The 15,675-nt window shown below is 36.3% G+C and overlaps 1 protein-coding gene across 3 annotated transcripts in view; it reads right to left on the minus strand.

The window, feature by feature from the left end:
• Positions 1-323: 323 nt before the first annotated feature.
• LOC306849710 (nuclear factor 1 C-type-like) overlaps positions 324-15,675 on the minus strand; it is a 104,876-nt gene continuing 89,524 nt past the window's right edge. For 2 of the 3 annotated variants that reach the window (XM_079384959.1, XM_079384958.1), the window contains exons 7-11: positions 13,889-13,999; positions 11,965-12,149; positions 8,381-8,540; positions 6,749-6,831; positions 324-451 (exon numbers count right to left, since the gene is read on the minus strand). In XM_079384959.1, coding sequence (XP_079241085.1) covers positions 431-451; positions 6,749-6,831; positions 8,381-8,540; positions 11,965-12,149; positions 13,889-13,999 — 560 coding nt within the window. In that variant the 3' untranslated portion in view covers positions 324-430. Of the gene's footprint in view, positions 452-6,059; positions 6,570-6,748; positions 6,832-8,380; positions 8,541-11,964; positions 12,150-13,888; positions 14,000-15,675 lie in introns of those variants that run through there. The other variant, XM_079384957.1, reaches the window with a different exon arrangement.

Genomic DNA, 15,675 nt, shown 5'->3' on the forward strand with positions numbered 1-15,675 from the left:
CTCCCAGAAAAAACATCCTCCTCTTTTGTCTCCTTTTCTTCCGTTCCAGCTATAGCTGTTCTCTCGCTCTCGTCTCCGTTTCCATTGTCTTTTCAGAAAAAAGGGTATTGAAGCATCTTATACTGTACGTCGTTATGCATATATAAATATGTGTGCACATATATCTATACACACATATTGTGTATATATGTATGTATATATATATATATATATATATATATATATGTATATATATATATGTATATATATATATATATATATATATATATATATATATATATGTGTGTGTGTATATATACAAATACTGCATATATATCTGATTTTCCCTCTTGCATCTCGTTCACAACTTTTTTTTTGTAAATTCCACAAAAAATGTATTTTCCGAATCCATGTCTGTGTCTCCTCAGGTTCGTCTGCGTGTGTGTGTTGATCAGTTCCCCAGATACCAGGACTGCAAGATAGAGAAAGAGAGAGAATCAAAATCACTACGAAATCTGTACAAACACAAGTAACACAATAGGAGGAGCGCTATGGGATATCCAGCTAAATCAGATTAAAATTCATCTGAAGCCGACCACAGTCTAGTCGAGATGAATCCGTTTCATCTAAATTGAATACACAGGGCAATTTATATGGGTTTTCTTAAACTATGGGCACTTTTGACTTTGAGTTTTAGAAAATAAACTTTCTCAAAACACTTTTTGCACTGGTTTTATTTGTCTACAAACAATATCCAACACAGGACAAACATTCATCACAAACATTCATTAATCATTCTGTCATTTTTCTGAAACCACATAAACATTTCCACCACAATGTCATTTCCATCACATCTCAAATTGTGTACTGTTGAATAGCATTTTGTGGTTCAAACTGCATTTCTGAAATAAAAAGGCCAACTACCTTAACTTGCTGACTTATTCCATAGCCAACAGTCATTTCACTTTTCATGGAACCTATGCATATTTTGATGACAACTTTATAATTTGATGAGGAATTAGAAAATTCTGTTCATAAGTTATAGTTACACAACCAAAAAGTTTTACTTTTTAAAATATTTTTATTCATCAAGGATGCATTACATTGAAGTGACAGACTTTTACACTGTTACATTTTATTTATTTTTTTCAAATAAATGCCGTTCCTTTGAATTTTAGGACGGTTTTGCACAAAAATGTAAAGAAGTGCGAGTGTTTTCAACACTGATAATAAGAAATGTTTCTATCAACATATTAGAATGATTTCTGAAGGATCATGTGACCCCTATAGAGCTGCTTAAAATTCAGCTTTGTTATTACAGGAATAAATTACATTTTAAAATACATTAAAAAGGAAAACCATAATGTCACTATATTACTGTTTTTACCGTATTTATCATCAAATAAATGCAGCCTTGGTAGACAGTAGTAATTTTGAACAGTAGTGTTCCAGGCTGTGCAGGAGATGTGAAGTGCAGGGATGGGTTGGTGTCTGTATTCAGAAAGGCATGGAAAGCAAATAACGCTTTCTAATAAAATAACGCGAGCCAAAGGATCATGGTTAGCTGTTACATTACAGTAAGGAGTAAGGAGAGCTGACTGAGGATGATGTAGTGTGCTTATTTTTTGTCTCAGTTTTCATGCAATTATACTAACATTTCATAAAACCTTATTAGTGGGAAAATTGTTAGTGTAGTAAATTGTTAGAAATGACACCTGTGGGAATGGCTAGATATAATACAATTTCACAATAAACATTTATAATATTGACCCATTTGAAACATATAAAGGATGGATACAACTATATAAGATCTAAAATTTGTTCTAGTTTTGATAAAAATCCCACCCTGGAACATTAAAGTGTCAGTAGCAGAAGAAACATCCATATAACCAGATAGTGTGAGTTTAGTTTTTCAAAATGGTGGTGACAGTAGGTGGTATGTGTCCTGTCCATGAGGATCTAAACAATGCGAACGCAACCCACTCTACTATTCAAAACAGAATCTAATGAGTTGGACGTTCCACATTCACTACAACCAGTCTTTCTGAGAATGGGAGGCAAACACTTAGTCGGGGGCCAGAATTGAGGAACCTATTAAAACTAATACAGAGTAAAAAACTACGAGTGCCAGACAGAGAGAGAGAGAGAGAGAGAGAGAGCTCAGCAGGATCCCACCCAAAACCTTTTAAAAGCATAACAGGATTTTGGCTTTCATTCACAGACCACTGAAATCTTTTTAAAATTTGACAAGGTTTAAAAACAGAAAAAAGGAGTTCATGCCATAAGCCCCTGGCTCAATATTTTCCACTAAGGTTTAAGTAATTTCACAGCAGTCCAACAGACGTCTTTAACTACCCCCAAATGTACTGATTTAATCATGCTAAAAAAGGAAAATTTGTTCCCATTCCCTGCTGGAGAGTTTGTGTACATCAGACTGATGGCTTGATTCTTGATCAACACCAAACCACAGACTAATGACTCCTCAAATCCACAATGCAGTGCCCAGATATTAGCACACAGCCTTCAGAATCTACATTGAAATCATTTGACACATTTAGGTATAAAAACAGTGCACACGGCAGCCGTGGCGCCAAAGGGTTTTGGCAGCTCTTGCTCATTGATCAACGCAAAGGGCAGTTTTGCAATCTATGGACCACATGCACGACCAAGTATCTAAACTAACATGCCAAAAGTAATTAAGTAACTAATCATACATTACATCTTTCAGGTTTTTACTTAATGAAATCCGTCTATTTTGACATCTGTTTGCTAGCTCGCTGTGAATGGTGTGATACTGGTATTGAAACTGGAGCTAAGGTTAACCTTACACAACCCATGACACTTCAGCATACTTTAGAAACTACTGCCAGGAAGAGAAATACGTTTATAATGACAGCCGACACTGCTGGGAAATGCAAAGATGCTGCTCTCTGAGTGATTACTACAGTGTATTGGGATGCAGTTTTCCCAAATCATATTTTGTGTTGATTACTGGATCAAAATCCGAGCCCATGAGAGTGGGCAGTGTGGGGATCGTTTCATGCCTTGTGAATTTGACAGCATAATTACAGCCACTCCTTTGTCAAAATGCATTTCACCCGAAACCGAAAGGCTAAATGTTTTCCTTCAATACTCGAGAGGAAAAACTGAATTTATAAATATATTCTGGAGAAACACACAAAGACATATATATATATATATATATATATATATTTTGCAGAGTTCTGGATATCATCTTGGCTTTGCGTTCAAGTGACAACATGCCATTTTACAATACTGAAAATGTCTCTTGAGATAAATCCACAATCCTCTTCCTCTAGAGAGTCAAGTTGAGATTTAATATATTTCCAGTGTATGTTTGTTATGGAAACTCAAAAGTTTCTTTGGTAGGAAAATGTGCTGCAACATATGCCTCTCTTCTTGGTTGTAATATATTCGTAGATATAATCTCCCGTCTCACCTCAAACTGATGGCCTGCTTAGAATTTATACTTAAATGCGATCAAAACAGCTCAAGAAAATGTCACGTGTAGAGTCGTCTCCTGTTTTTTCTTTGATTAATGTGGTGAAGGCCAAGAGAACCGGGCCAGAAAGTGGGGAGTCATTATCAAATTCATCTATACAAATGTTGATACAAGCGAACCAATGCAAAACCACTAGTGAAACTGACTAAAGATGTTAAATTAAGCAGATACTTGCCATTACCACACCGTGCCATGAAAATGACACTATTTGCTTTCTTCATGGAAGTTTTTTAGTGATTGCTGTTGGTGAGCTGAATCAGATCAAACAAATTAAGACTGATTGGTGGAACAATAAACAAATTGGTTACAAGGAGAGAATGAAAATAAGGAACGAAAATGTAAAAATGAAATGAAAAAACTAAGATGTAAAAGCTAGCTAAACTATGAGCATACCATATTGCTACAACTTCTGTTATATTTATAAAACCAAAACATTTTCCATTTTACAGTTTAACAGTTTATAAGCAATATATAAATATTTAGACACTCTAAAATCTGAATAAAGCCAAACTCCAGATATGAAAATTATACAATGTAAACATATGTGAAAATTCTAATACTTGATGAACACAATCATTTATTTGATATACATAATGGCACACAAATGTGATCTTTAATCATTTAAATTGTAAAGACAGCAGGATCAAGGCCAGGTGTTAAACTGATATTCCAAGCTTAAAATCTGGAGTGTAAACATTCCATCTTTGTCTCATTATTCCAGACTGCTCTTTTTTTACCAGCTGCCTGATATTTTCATTTTTCTTTGCACTAGGGCACATCCAAGCTCAAACTCTCTCACTCACTCACTCTGTCCTAAGGACACAGCGACCATTCGAGCCCAGGCTAACAGTGGTTAGGCGTTCACTCCAAACAAAATATTTAGTTCCCTATAAAAGCTACAGGCTTTGTCTTGGTGACAGGTGGTTTAGGTTATGAAAATATAAAGCTGAGACGAGGGCGGGTTCACCGTCCAAGAAAGGGGACATATTAGACCACAAGGGCCTAACAAATGACAGTCTCTCCCTTTAATTGCAATGCTTCAGGAGAGCTTGGAGGTGAGGCTGAAATACAAGCTCCTCTAAAAACAAAGATTGTTAGTAACGTACCCTTTTCATCAGAGAAAAGAAAACAACAGAAGTCCATTAAACTCTGAATTTAATACAAAGCCACAGAATGAGAGTAAAGGGAAGAAAAAAAGAAAGAAAAAAAACTAAAGAAAGAAAGAAAAAGAAAAAGGAAAAAAACAGGTATATTAAAAAATAGGTTTTATGTGACAAAAAATTATTTAACTGGTTGTTGTATATAACAATATTGTTTATTAATAATTATTCTCATAATTATTTAATTTATTTTTAAGGATCAAAACAGGTATGGAAGGAACTTCACATTTTTACTTTAAACCAGTGTTATTTGAGTATTATTTATATACTATTATATTTTCAGTTACTTTACCTTTAATTACATGTAATTTATTTTTAAAACATTAAAAAGTTTAGTTTTAGTGTTTATTCATTTTCCAGTTTATTCATCTAGTAATTGTTGTGCTTCAACTAAACTTATTATTTCATTTAGTAGCCAAGGCAACATTTGACATTTTTTCATCAATTATATATATTTTATTTCAGATTGAAATAAATTAAATGAATAAAAATGTCTTTAGTTTTAGTTGATGATAATAACCCTGTTTTTCACAGTGCAAACAAAAGAACAAAATATTTTGAATTAACAAATTTTGTTTGCTGTTAAATTATAATTAAGTCTTTTTATAGCAAGGTAAAAATGTGCAAGAACTGTAAACTTTCACTTTTTACAGTGAAAGAAAGAAAAAGACAATTGTGTTTTGTCAAACTAGGTCTGGACATTCAATGATTCCAGTGTTAGTCTCAGTCGTACAAGACAGATTAGTCAATTTCATTGGTCACAGTGGTCTCTTCCTTTTCCACTCCCTCAAGCACAGGTTCATCCGACAATTACATCATGTCTGGTTTCCCCTAGCAACCAGACAGCCCTGGATGTGGCCATCACGGAGCAAATGAACGGAACCTCCTCTCCCCCCTCGGTCATTTGACTAATTCTTTCCCCCTCCCTCTCAGCTCATGATACTCTCAAAGGGACACAGACACACATCTAGATGAGAGCCAGAAAAGTTCTGACTTCCCCTAGTGCACAACTCGCATGCAAAACAACAGAAAGAGAAGAACCTTAACTGTTGTGTGCCTGCTGTCTGCTTGTCGTTTGTTAGGCTGAAGGTTTTCAAGAGATGATCTCTAATGCACACTAGTCCTCCAGTACTCATTGATCACTCTTCTTTTTCCCTCTCTCATCGCACTGCTCAGTCAAGTGCATTTACACTTTTTTATGGAGCTGAAAGCACTGCAATGCAGCAGCGCACTCGGACTCCTGAGCCATGCAGTTCAATCACCTTACACAGTTCAGATTTTACCTGAGCACTGATGCATTCCCAAGCCAAATCTCAGCTATTACTTATGGAAGACCTTTCAAGTGTTTATTTATGGGCTCATGTCCTATAGGATTCATGAAGCATCACAAAAAATGTCAAATCCTATTTCGTGCCTTTTAATCAGGTCAGAATTTTGCTAAGCATGCAAAAGTTTCTCATGTGAGAAGCACAAACTGCAGAATTTCTTTTTAAAGCATGAAACAAACAGCAGAATTTATTTTTAAAACATGAAATAAAAGCTAAAATATTTTTTAGAAATATATTACATTATTTTATTTTATCTTCACAAAAAGAAAAATATAAAAATGTTAAACAATTCCTCAGACACTCTATGAATTACCCATATATTGGTTAAGGTGTTGTATCTACATTGGCTGTATATTTAATGTGAAAGACTACATTTCATTTGGCAGCTGAGGGTCCAGTGGTAGATACTGTATCTGCTCATTTCTGATCTATAATTGAACACAGAAGGCTTGGGTCTCTTAGAGGGTCCAGACTAGCGCTGCTGTAGTGTTTCCTCAGGGCACTGGGGTTCAAGGGAAATTTTCAAGTACTGCTTGAAATCAAGATTGAATTTTTAACATTTTCATGGTGGTTAGGTTTCTGAAAGTTATCAAGAAAAAAAGTTTTCAGTAGTTAAAATTCAGTTATTCGGTTTAGTCTATAATAAGCATTACAATTTCATTTGAGGTGTGTGTGTGTGTTTGAGGGGGGGGGGGGGGGGGGGTGATCTGTGAGTTTGTGTGTGAATAAAATCTATATGGAGGTTTGTGTTGAGATACCTGTGCCTGATACAGACTGCCAGTGTCTCGAGAACCAATTCCTACGAAGCGGTTGGCAGGTGGCGTCCCGGGAGCAGAGTATGCTGAAAGAAAAAGAGCAGTTGGGATTGAAATGGGACCATAAAGTTATTCTCAAATTCTTAACATCATGCAAATCTCTGTAAGGTATAAGCAGTGATATCAGTTCCAACATCTGGTTCCTGGTGGATTTAGTGTTTATAACACACCGTTTAATATTACTATATTCAGTAGAGATCTAAAATGCTGTTTAAGGGCGTATGGTGTGCATCTGTTTCACACAGACATTGAATTGATGCTGCAACTGGGTTACAGTTTCTGTTTGTTACTGTCAGACTGTGTAAATAAATATTCTGTGTGGCAGAGGCTCATTCTGTTGTCTGCTTATGTAAATCCAGTCTGTTGTTAGTGAATGTGCGTCTTCATCTCTTAAAGAATGTATTATCAGCAAGCTGATTATTACAGAAGCTGATGTGCTTTCTTATGTTTCATTGGAAATGTTCCTTGTCTTGTTGGTAAATAAGGAACACACAACATAATCTACGCATGCATCTTTATCAAACGGGCCGTTGGATAAGCTGACGTGATTACGGGACATGATTCTAGCTGAATAATCATGCCGAGCATTGATTCTGACAGTGTGAGATAGCGTATCGTGGCGATTGATCATGTGGGATGCTGCAGCACAGCGGATGGTGAACATATTGAGCCGTTCTCTGCATTAATAATTAAATTAGCATGATTAATGGACAGGGCAGCAAGAACTGGCCCATTAAAGCTGATCGACTTGTCATCCAAATGTATCTGTGTTTATACAGTTTACTGATGGAAAGACACTGGTTTTGTTTCTCTCATACTGAAATCAGCGTTTTTTATAACAGACTTTGAAGCTGTTTTAAAATATATATGAATGTGCTGAGTTGCAACGTTGCTTGGCAACTGTAAAAAGCCAATAGTTATGCTAATTAACTACAAGAAACATGAAACATTGTTTATTCTGATTATTGATAAACAAACAATTTACTTAAAAATAAATAAGTAAAAAGGTAAATAAATGCACTACCAAAGAAGTCTCTTATGCTCAACAAAGCATAATTATTTAATAAAAAAAAATGAAAAATGAATTTTCAGCTGAAAGTGAAAGAAAAAGCTAAAACTGCCAAATAAAAAGTCTTCTTAACTTTTGTGTATACATGTGTATGTATATATATATATATATATATATATATATATATATATATATATATATATATATATATATATATATATATATATATATATATATATATATATATATATATATACACACACACACACACACACACACAATACAATGTGTTGTCCATTCAAAAGCAGCCAAGACAATGGTGTGTTGTGTCTTTGTGACTGTGTAATTGGTTTGTGAGCCAGACCACTAACTCTGAGCCAGCCATCTTCATTTGTCGATTTGTTTATAAGGTTTCTTGCTAATTGAATCACTCTAAAAATGTATACTTCACTAAATCCTGGGGTTTAACTATTTCTTTGTGTGTGTGCTGCTGTCTGTTTTTTTGGCTGAAGGTATGGTGCCCTGTCAGAGGTGGGGCAGAGACAGGTTGCAAGCGTCCCACTTACTGGGGGAGGTGGGTGAGCTGGCAGCTGCGTCTGCAGAGGTGGTGCTGGATTTGGACTCTGGGGGCAGCGTCAGACGGGGCAGGCCAGGGGGTGGTGGGGGGGCCAGCATCTGAGAGGAGATGTAGTGACTGGATACCTTCACCTGACCACTGCCATTCAGCTGCAGAGGAAGAGAGGGCAATAGTCAGCCACTGTGGGGAGGGACACCTCACTGCCTCTACACAGCTAACATAATACATGCATCTACTATCTCTGTGTTTGTCTTATTCTCTCTTCAGCTGTTTTTTTCCTTTGACATTAAAATTCTTTAAGATCTCTGCATATTTAGGACTATGATTGACATCATGGAAGATCTTAACAGTTCTTTATTATGTTAATCATTTTTGGTGAATTAATGCAGTGTTCCATTCAGTTTAAAAATTGGAATTTCCAACTTTCTACTTGGAAAAGTGCAATGGCACAAAGATTTCAAAATGTTCAAAACTGACACTGATGAAGATGCATGACACTGAGGGTACAGTTAATTGTAAACATTCATTTCTATTACATTTACGTTATGAATTAATACGCTTATGTCCTAAGAAACTTACATTGCATTCAACGTGTACAAGGTATTCATCAGTTCATGCATTCTCTGGGAGTCAAACCAATGACCTTGGCGTTGCTAACTTAAAAGGGAAACTTAAACACCCATAATGCACCAAGCTCAATCCAATTGTCCATGGGTGCAGGTAACAAGGAGAAAGGATACACATTGTTCATTTACACTATTGACACTGTAACAGTTCAAAGTTGGTAGAAAGTTGCCAAACTTATTCTTTAATAACACTGTAAAATGTAGTCTTTAGCAAATCTCAAAATTAATATAAATTTTTCATTGTAAACATTGTGATGTTGTGATACCTAAATTCACTTGTAGCATTTAAGAGCTGCTGTAGATTTTTTCAATGAAGCTACTTTTCTGAAGTACTTAATTTCTTTAGCCAATCGATTTTTTCAAAAAAGTGGACAAAATGACTTTGTATCTGATGAAACTTTAAAGTCCAGTCACATATCTCCACCTCCTCTTGTCGTAAGCAGTTATGTGGGAGAAACAGAGTAACGTTGTGCACACTGTTCTAGCGAATGGCCCATTATGCATCGTTCTATCGCTCTACCCTGGCCGCAAATCCATAAAACCCTCCATCATACTCTCTTTCACTCTCAGAGGGTTTGGCTCTCGTTCGCATTCTCGCGGGGTAAAACTGCACACTCACTGCCCTGCACAACAATAGCTGGTGAGTGAGTCAGCGGCATTGTGGGTCGGTGCGGCTGTTCTTTGTGACTGCTTGGCTACGGTCAGACTGCAGTAGGGGGAATTTCAATGAGTCTGCAGAATCGACAGGGCACGGCTGCCACAGGGCAAGATTCATAAATGCGTGTCTCTCTCTTCCCCATTTTTGTGCCAACATCAGCAACACCCCTAGACACAGAGATCTCCTCCTCGTTGGCTGTATTTCCTGTTCTCTCACTCTCTCTGCCTGACGTGGAAATGGCACACGACTCTCCTACAGGCACTCCGAGGAGAAGTCATTCACACTTTGTGTTAGTACTTTATGTCAATGTCAGAATGAATCCATCCAGCCAGTGCTAACTCTTCGTCCATGGTCAGAACAAACAGAACGATCCCAGAGCTGCGTTTAGTCAGTGATGTTACTCAGATGACATCCTGGGTCATTATGGATCATTGAGTCATTATGAGATGAAATAATCAAATAAAGAGTTTGAGCTATTTCAAATGTATGACACTACAGCTGTAGTGCAAAATACACCGTAAAAAATTCCACCTACTTCAACTTAAAAACTTCATTTGTTGCCTTAAATTTTTTAAGCATAATCAATTTTGCTATACAAGTTTTTTCAACTTAAACTACATCAAACTGACTTTAAAAAATTAAATCTTAGTAACTTGTGTAAAACTGGAGAGAAATTGGTTAAATTAATTTGATGAGTTAAAGCAATGGAAAAACATATGTTGCCATAACTTATTGATTGTATTTAGGGATGCTGTGGTATTAAAAATTGTTTTTTTTTATAAATTCTACCTGATGAGTCTATATTTATTTCATGTACCAATAACCAATAATTGGCCAAAAACCAATAAACAGCCCCTATTAAAATTCTACACTGTTTTTCTAAATAAATTCAAAATGAAAAACTAAAATAAATAATTTTAAATGCCACAAGAGAATTTAGGCATATTTATAATTTTTGCATTTGGCAAGGTATACATTTTATCAGTTAATTTTATGTTACACTGCATTCAAGATAAACATGTTTTTAAGACTCACTTTAAGAAACAAGCATGCTCAATTACATATCACTAAAAATTCTAATATGTTTAGGCTGTGATTTTGAATGGGTGCTTCCTAAACTCTGCCCACCTTGTAACCACACCCCTCAGAAATTATATACCCAGGGCAACACAGACACTGAGAAACTGTTGTCTGAGTATTTGTGAAGGAAACAGAGCTGATGGACGCTTGTGTTTAGACTGCAGGTTGCTTTAACGGAAAGGGTGAAATCTGACCGCGTCAAGGCTGCTTGCTTCTACAAGACCGTGGTCAGCTCTTTTTGGCTCAGATTACATGGGCTACGATCCATATAGGGCACATGATGGCATGTTTATCTGTCTCTTTTTCTCTCTATTTGTCTCTCTCTCACTTGCACACACACACAAATACATACTGCAGATACAGGAAGCAAGAAGTCGACTTCCTAATTCATCCCTTTTGGTATAATTTAAAGGGGTCGTAACATGGATTTATTATTATTTAATTGTCTCCCTGAGGTCCACTAATGTTTTTTTCTGCCAAAAACAGTTGCTGTTTTACATTTACTTTCTTTCTGGCCAGAAGAATTAAATGATACTTATTTTGCTCTGATGTTAAAGGGATAGTTCACTCAAAATGAAAATTTTGTTATTATTTACTCCCCCAGTTTTGGTTACCATTAACTTCCACTCAAATATATATATAAATATAAATATATATATATATATATAAATATATAAATAAATATATATATATATATATATATATATAAATATTGTATATATATATAGGCTGAGTAATTGTATATATATATATATATATAGGCTGAGTAAATGATGACAGAATTTTTATTTTTGGGTGAACTGTCCCTTTATGCTCCGGAAATGAGCAACAGCGCTTTCATGTGAAATGAGCAATCAACTAAGTCAGGAGATTCAGACTTGCTGTTTTATACCATACAGTTTTTAACTGTCATGGAAAATATGACCCCTTTATATACAAATTCAACTCATTTTCAATTTGGCATACTAAAAAATCCAGTGTTGAATATGAATAAACATGGCAGGCTCAGAGCTGTGCTTGGCTCATGTATGGGACCACATGGGGTCCTACCAGAACTATGGCTGCTGGTTGGTTGAGCTGAACAAGTGAGGCTGATGTTTAAGTAATTTCGGATACGTTTTTATGTACCCTCATCTGTGATTTTTAGAGTGTGAATGAAAGCTGAAGTCTATATAAGGTGTGATAGCATGCTCAATGGGATGATCTTACCGGGCTGGGCTGTTGATTGGACGGGTCACAGGCCAGAGAGACAAGATCCTTGAGCGGGTCTTGAGAGCTGAGGTGTGGGGGGTACCGGATGGCCGTGTGTGGGAAGTAGGTGGAGGCAGTCTGGGGGAGAATGGGAGCGCCAGGGAAGTGCAGAGACGAGGAGGGATGTGGACTCCGAGAGATACCTGAAAGACACAATGATATTCTGCTTTATTCACTGGAATTGTTCACTGACAGCCAATATGGTGCTTTTACTTCTTTTTAGTACTTTTCAGCCCATGGCCATTGCATGAAAAGAGCAGCATGAACTTTATTTAAAATATCTCCTTTTACGTTCAACAGAAGAAAGAATACATTTTTCTGTGAATTATTCATTTCAGCTTCAATACCTGTGGATTCAAATCCAAACTACATTTGGTTTTGTATTTGAAATAACACCAAAGTACACTACTGTTCAAATGTTTGTGGTGAATAAGACTTGTTTTTTAAAGAAATTAATACTTTTATTCAGCAAAGATGCATTAAATTGATCAAAAGTGACAGTAACGAGATTTATGTTACAAACGATTTCTATTTAAAATAAATGCTTCTTTTGCTCTTTCTATTTATCAAAAAACTGAAATAATACTATTAATACTGTTACATTAATATTTTCAACATTGAACCAAACCAGCATATTAGAATGATTTCTGAAGGATCACGTGGCACTCAAGCCTGAATTAATGGCTGCTGAAAAGTTTGCTTTGTCATAACATAAATAATTTATATTTTAAAATGTTTTACAATAGAAGGCATTACTTTTAAATGTTATACAATATTATATAACAATATTACTTTTTTGGCTTGGTGAGCATACTTCCTCACAGCCTTCTTCCAAAAACATTTTTTACCAACCCCAAACAGTTGAACGCTAGTGTACCTGTAAATAAACAAACACAATAACACTCACCCCTTGCATTTTAGTGACACATTTGATAAAGCTATACTGTATAGCCAACGTCTTAATTAAAGAGCTTTTTGTTGTGTTGTCACATCCCTGTCAGATTAACCATCATAATTCTCTACAGAACACTTTGTATGCTGTAACACATTTGGCAAAGCCCAGCAGAGGTAATATCAGCTTGATGTTTCAGTGCAGGCAGCATATGGCTGACACGCTCCACCAATTCATCTGAACAGCCAGGCTATTTGTTAGAGCATAACTCAGCCAGCTGTGAGGCTCTGGAGACGACAGATCACAGTACAACTATAAGAAATGACCTGACAGTACTCTCGTCTCAGCCCATTGAAATTGTGAACACTTTCTCTGTGCATGTTTAATATGTTTTACCAGCCCCTTTCTTACAATCACCTGCATTCAGATCTGCCTCCATCCAATTAACAAACAACGGATAGAACCAAGTCCCTGCCCGGGAATTTTTGTTTTTCAATAATTAGTTTCACGCAAATGTGTCACAATACGGAAGAAAAAATCTGTTGCTACTTACTTTAATGCACGTTCCTGGTCTTAAGAAAAATTCATGTTATTCCCAAGGAAATAATGGTTTTGGCTTTATAATCTTTCATCAAAATGTCATAACTAAAGCCCTGAAAAACACTTTTGTGGCTCTATTCTGGTATGACTTTTAAACTAATCTAAACAATCCCCAATAGCTAAATTAAAGACTCTACATGTTTTCTTGTACACTTCATATTTAAAGTATTAAAATATGATGCAAATCATATCTTTTTTTAACAGGGCCTAATTATAAGTAGGCTGTACATGATATGATGATACTAGCAGAGACAGTTTGGATAACAAAACACAACAGTAGAAACTGTACAGTATATTTGTTCCTCTCAGCTAGCTGTTTGCGGTGTTTGTGTGTGCAGGCCTGTGATGACAGAACAGACAGATATATGCACGTGTGTGTTGTCCCCTCACCGCTGTGCACTGCAATGACAGGTCTGTGGTGCTGTGTGAAGCCGAGACGTGGAGAGCTCTCCTGAGGAGATGGACTATCCATCTCTGTCTTCTTAACTGTAGGGGAGATTCCTGTGTGAAAAAGAGAGAAAAGTAGAGAGAGATGGAGGAGGGGGAGGAGAGCACGCGCTTGGCTTATACGGAATACTGCAAATTCAGCTCCATTGTTCTATACAAGGACAAACTTTTCTGAGTCTAAAGGAAAGCTTAGTCAGCTAATTAATGAGCACTGCGTGGTCACTCTCGATGCTTCTGTCAGGTCACAGCAGATGCTTCTAGTTACCACGACTGACCACAAGGTGGTGCAGTGTAACGAGAGTTTTGACAGTGCTGCAGTGCAATGCAGAAAGTGCAGTCTCTCCTTGCGGCCAGACCAGAGGGATTATGGGAAAATATGTCTGCTCTGTAGCTGATGATCTGCACCGGTTATTTAAGGTTATTTATATTTCTTCCAAACATTAAAAGCCAATGGGGTCCCAACGTTCTTCAAAATTTCTTCTTCTATGTTCCGCCAAAGAAAAAAAGTCAAACAGGTTTGGAATGACGTGTGAGAGTGAGTAAATGATAGGATTTCCATTTTTGAGTGAAATGTACCTTGAGGGACACAAATCAATGAAGGAAACAGTTCTGCTCCCAAATGTCATATTTTTAACCTTCAGATCTTAATCCATAGGTGCACGAGACCAGAGCAATCAGTGGGGGATTGTTAAAGAGAAACTCATTAGGAACGTCTAGACAGGAAGTTAGGTGGGCAGGGTCGGTCCACTGCAGGGGGTTCGGCTGTGGGTACAGTGATGAGATTTGCCCTGGAGGCTGATACGAGACCAGTGCTGCTACTTCATACACAGTGATGGATTTCAGATTCCCGCTGGTTACAGATCAGTGGGGAGGGGTGAAGCAGGTCTCCTGAGATCTTAAGCAACAGTTTTGCCTGGAGGGTTAATGGATATTCACAAGGCTGTGACAAAAGTCAGATGTTATGCAAGGTCTGAAACAGCAACTCAGCACCTTTCTAATCTCACGATAAACTCTGAAGGTTTTAGGCTGATCTGGAGCTACAAACTTGAAATCTTTTGCTCATGAATAAATATTAAACTGTTAAAATTTATGTATTTTTTTTTACATTTACGGCATTTTAACTCGAGCTGCCTTGTCACCTACATCCCACACAAAACAGAATCCTAAATGTCAAAGAACTTTTGTTAGCATGTTGCTAAGCTAATGGCACAATACTTAAACAAAAATTTAAAAATAATGGGTAAAATAATTTAATATGCATCTTTCAACACAGAATCAAATATTATATACACACATATACACACACACACTAACATTTGACACTAACTTTCAGCTTTACCTTCACAGGAATAAACTGCATTTTAAAAGATGTTTAAAAAGAAACAGTGTTTTAAATGGTGACAATATTTCACAATATTACTGTTTTTACTGTATTTTTGATCAAATAACTGCAGAGAGCATAAGATACTTTTTTCAAAACATTACAAAATCTTACTGACCCCAAACTTTTAAACAGTTATGTAATTGTAATCATGTATTGCACGTGATTATAATTAAACAACCGTTCAAAAATTTGAGGTCTGTAAGATTTTATAATGTTTTAAAATAAGTCTCTTGGAATTTTTTTGCTCAGAGCTTGTGACATTATGGGATTACATTCTCCATAAAGGATACAAGCTTTAGAAACCAGCCAGAAACTAGCTAACCTAGGCAAAATAATTCCAATAAAC

The sequence above is a fragment of the Barbus barbus genome (genome assembly GCF_936440315.1).
Source record: "Barbus barbus genome assembly, chromosome: 29".
Taxonomy (NCBI): Eukaryota; Metazoa; Chordata; class Actinopteri; order Cypriniformes; family Cyprinidae; genus Barbus; species Barbus barbus.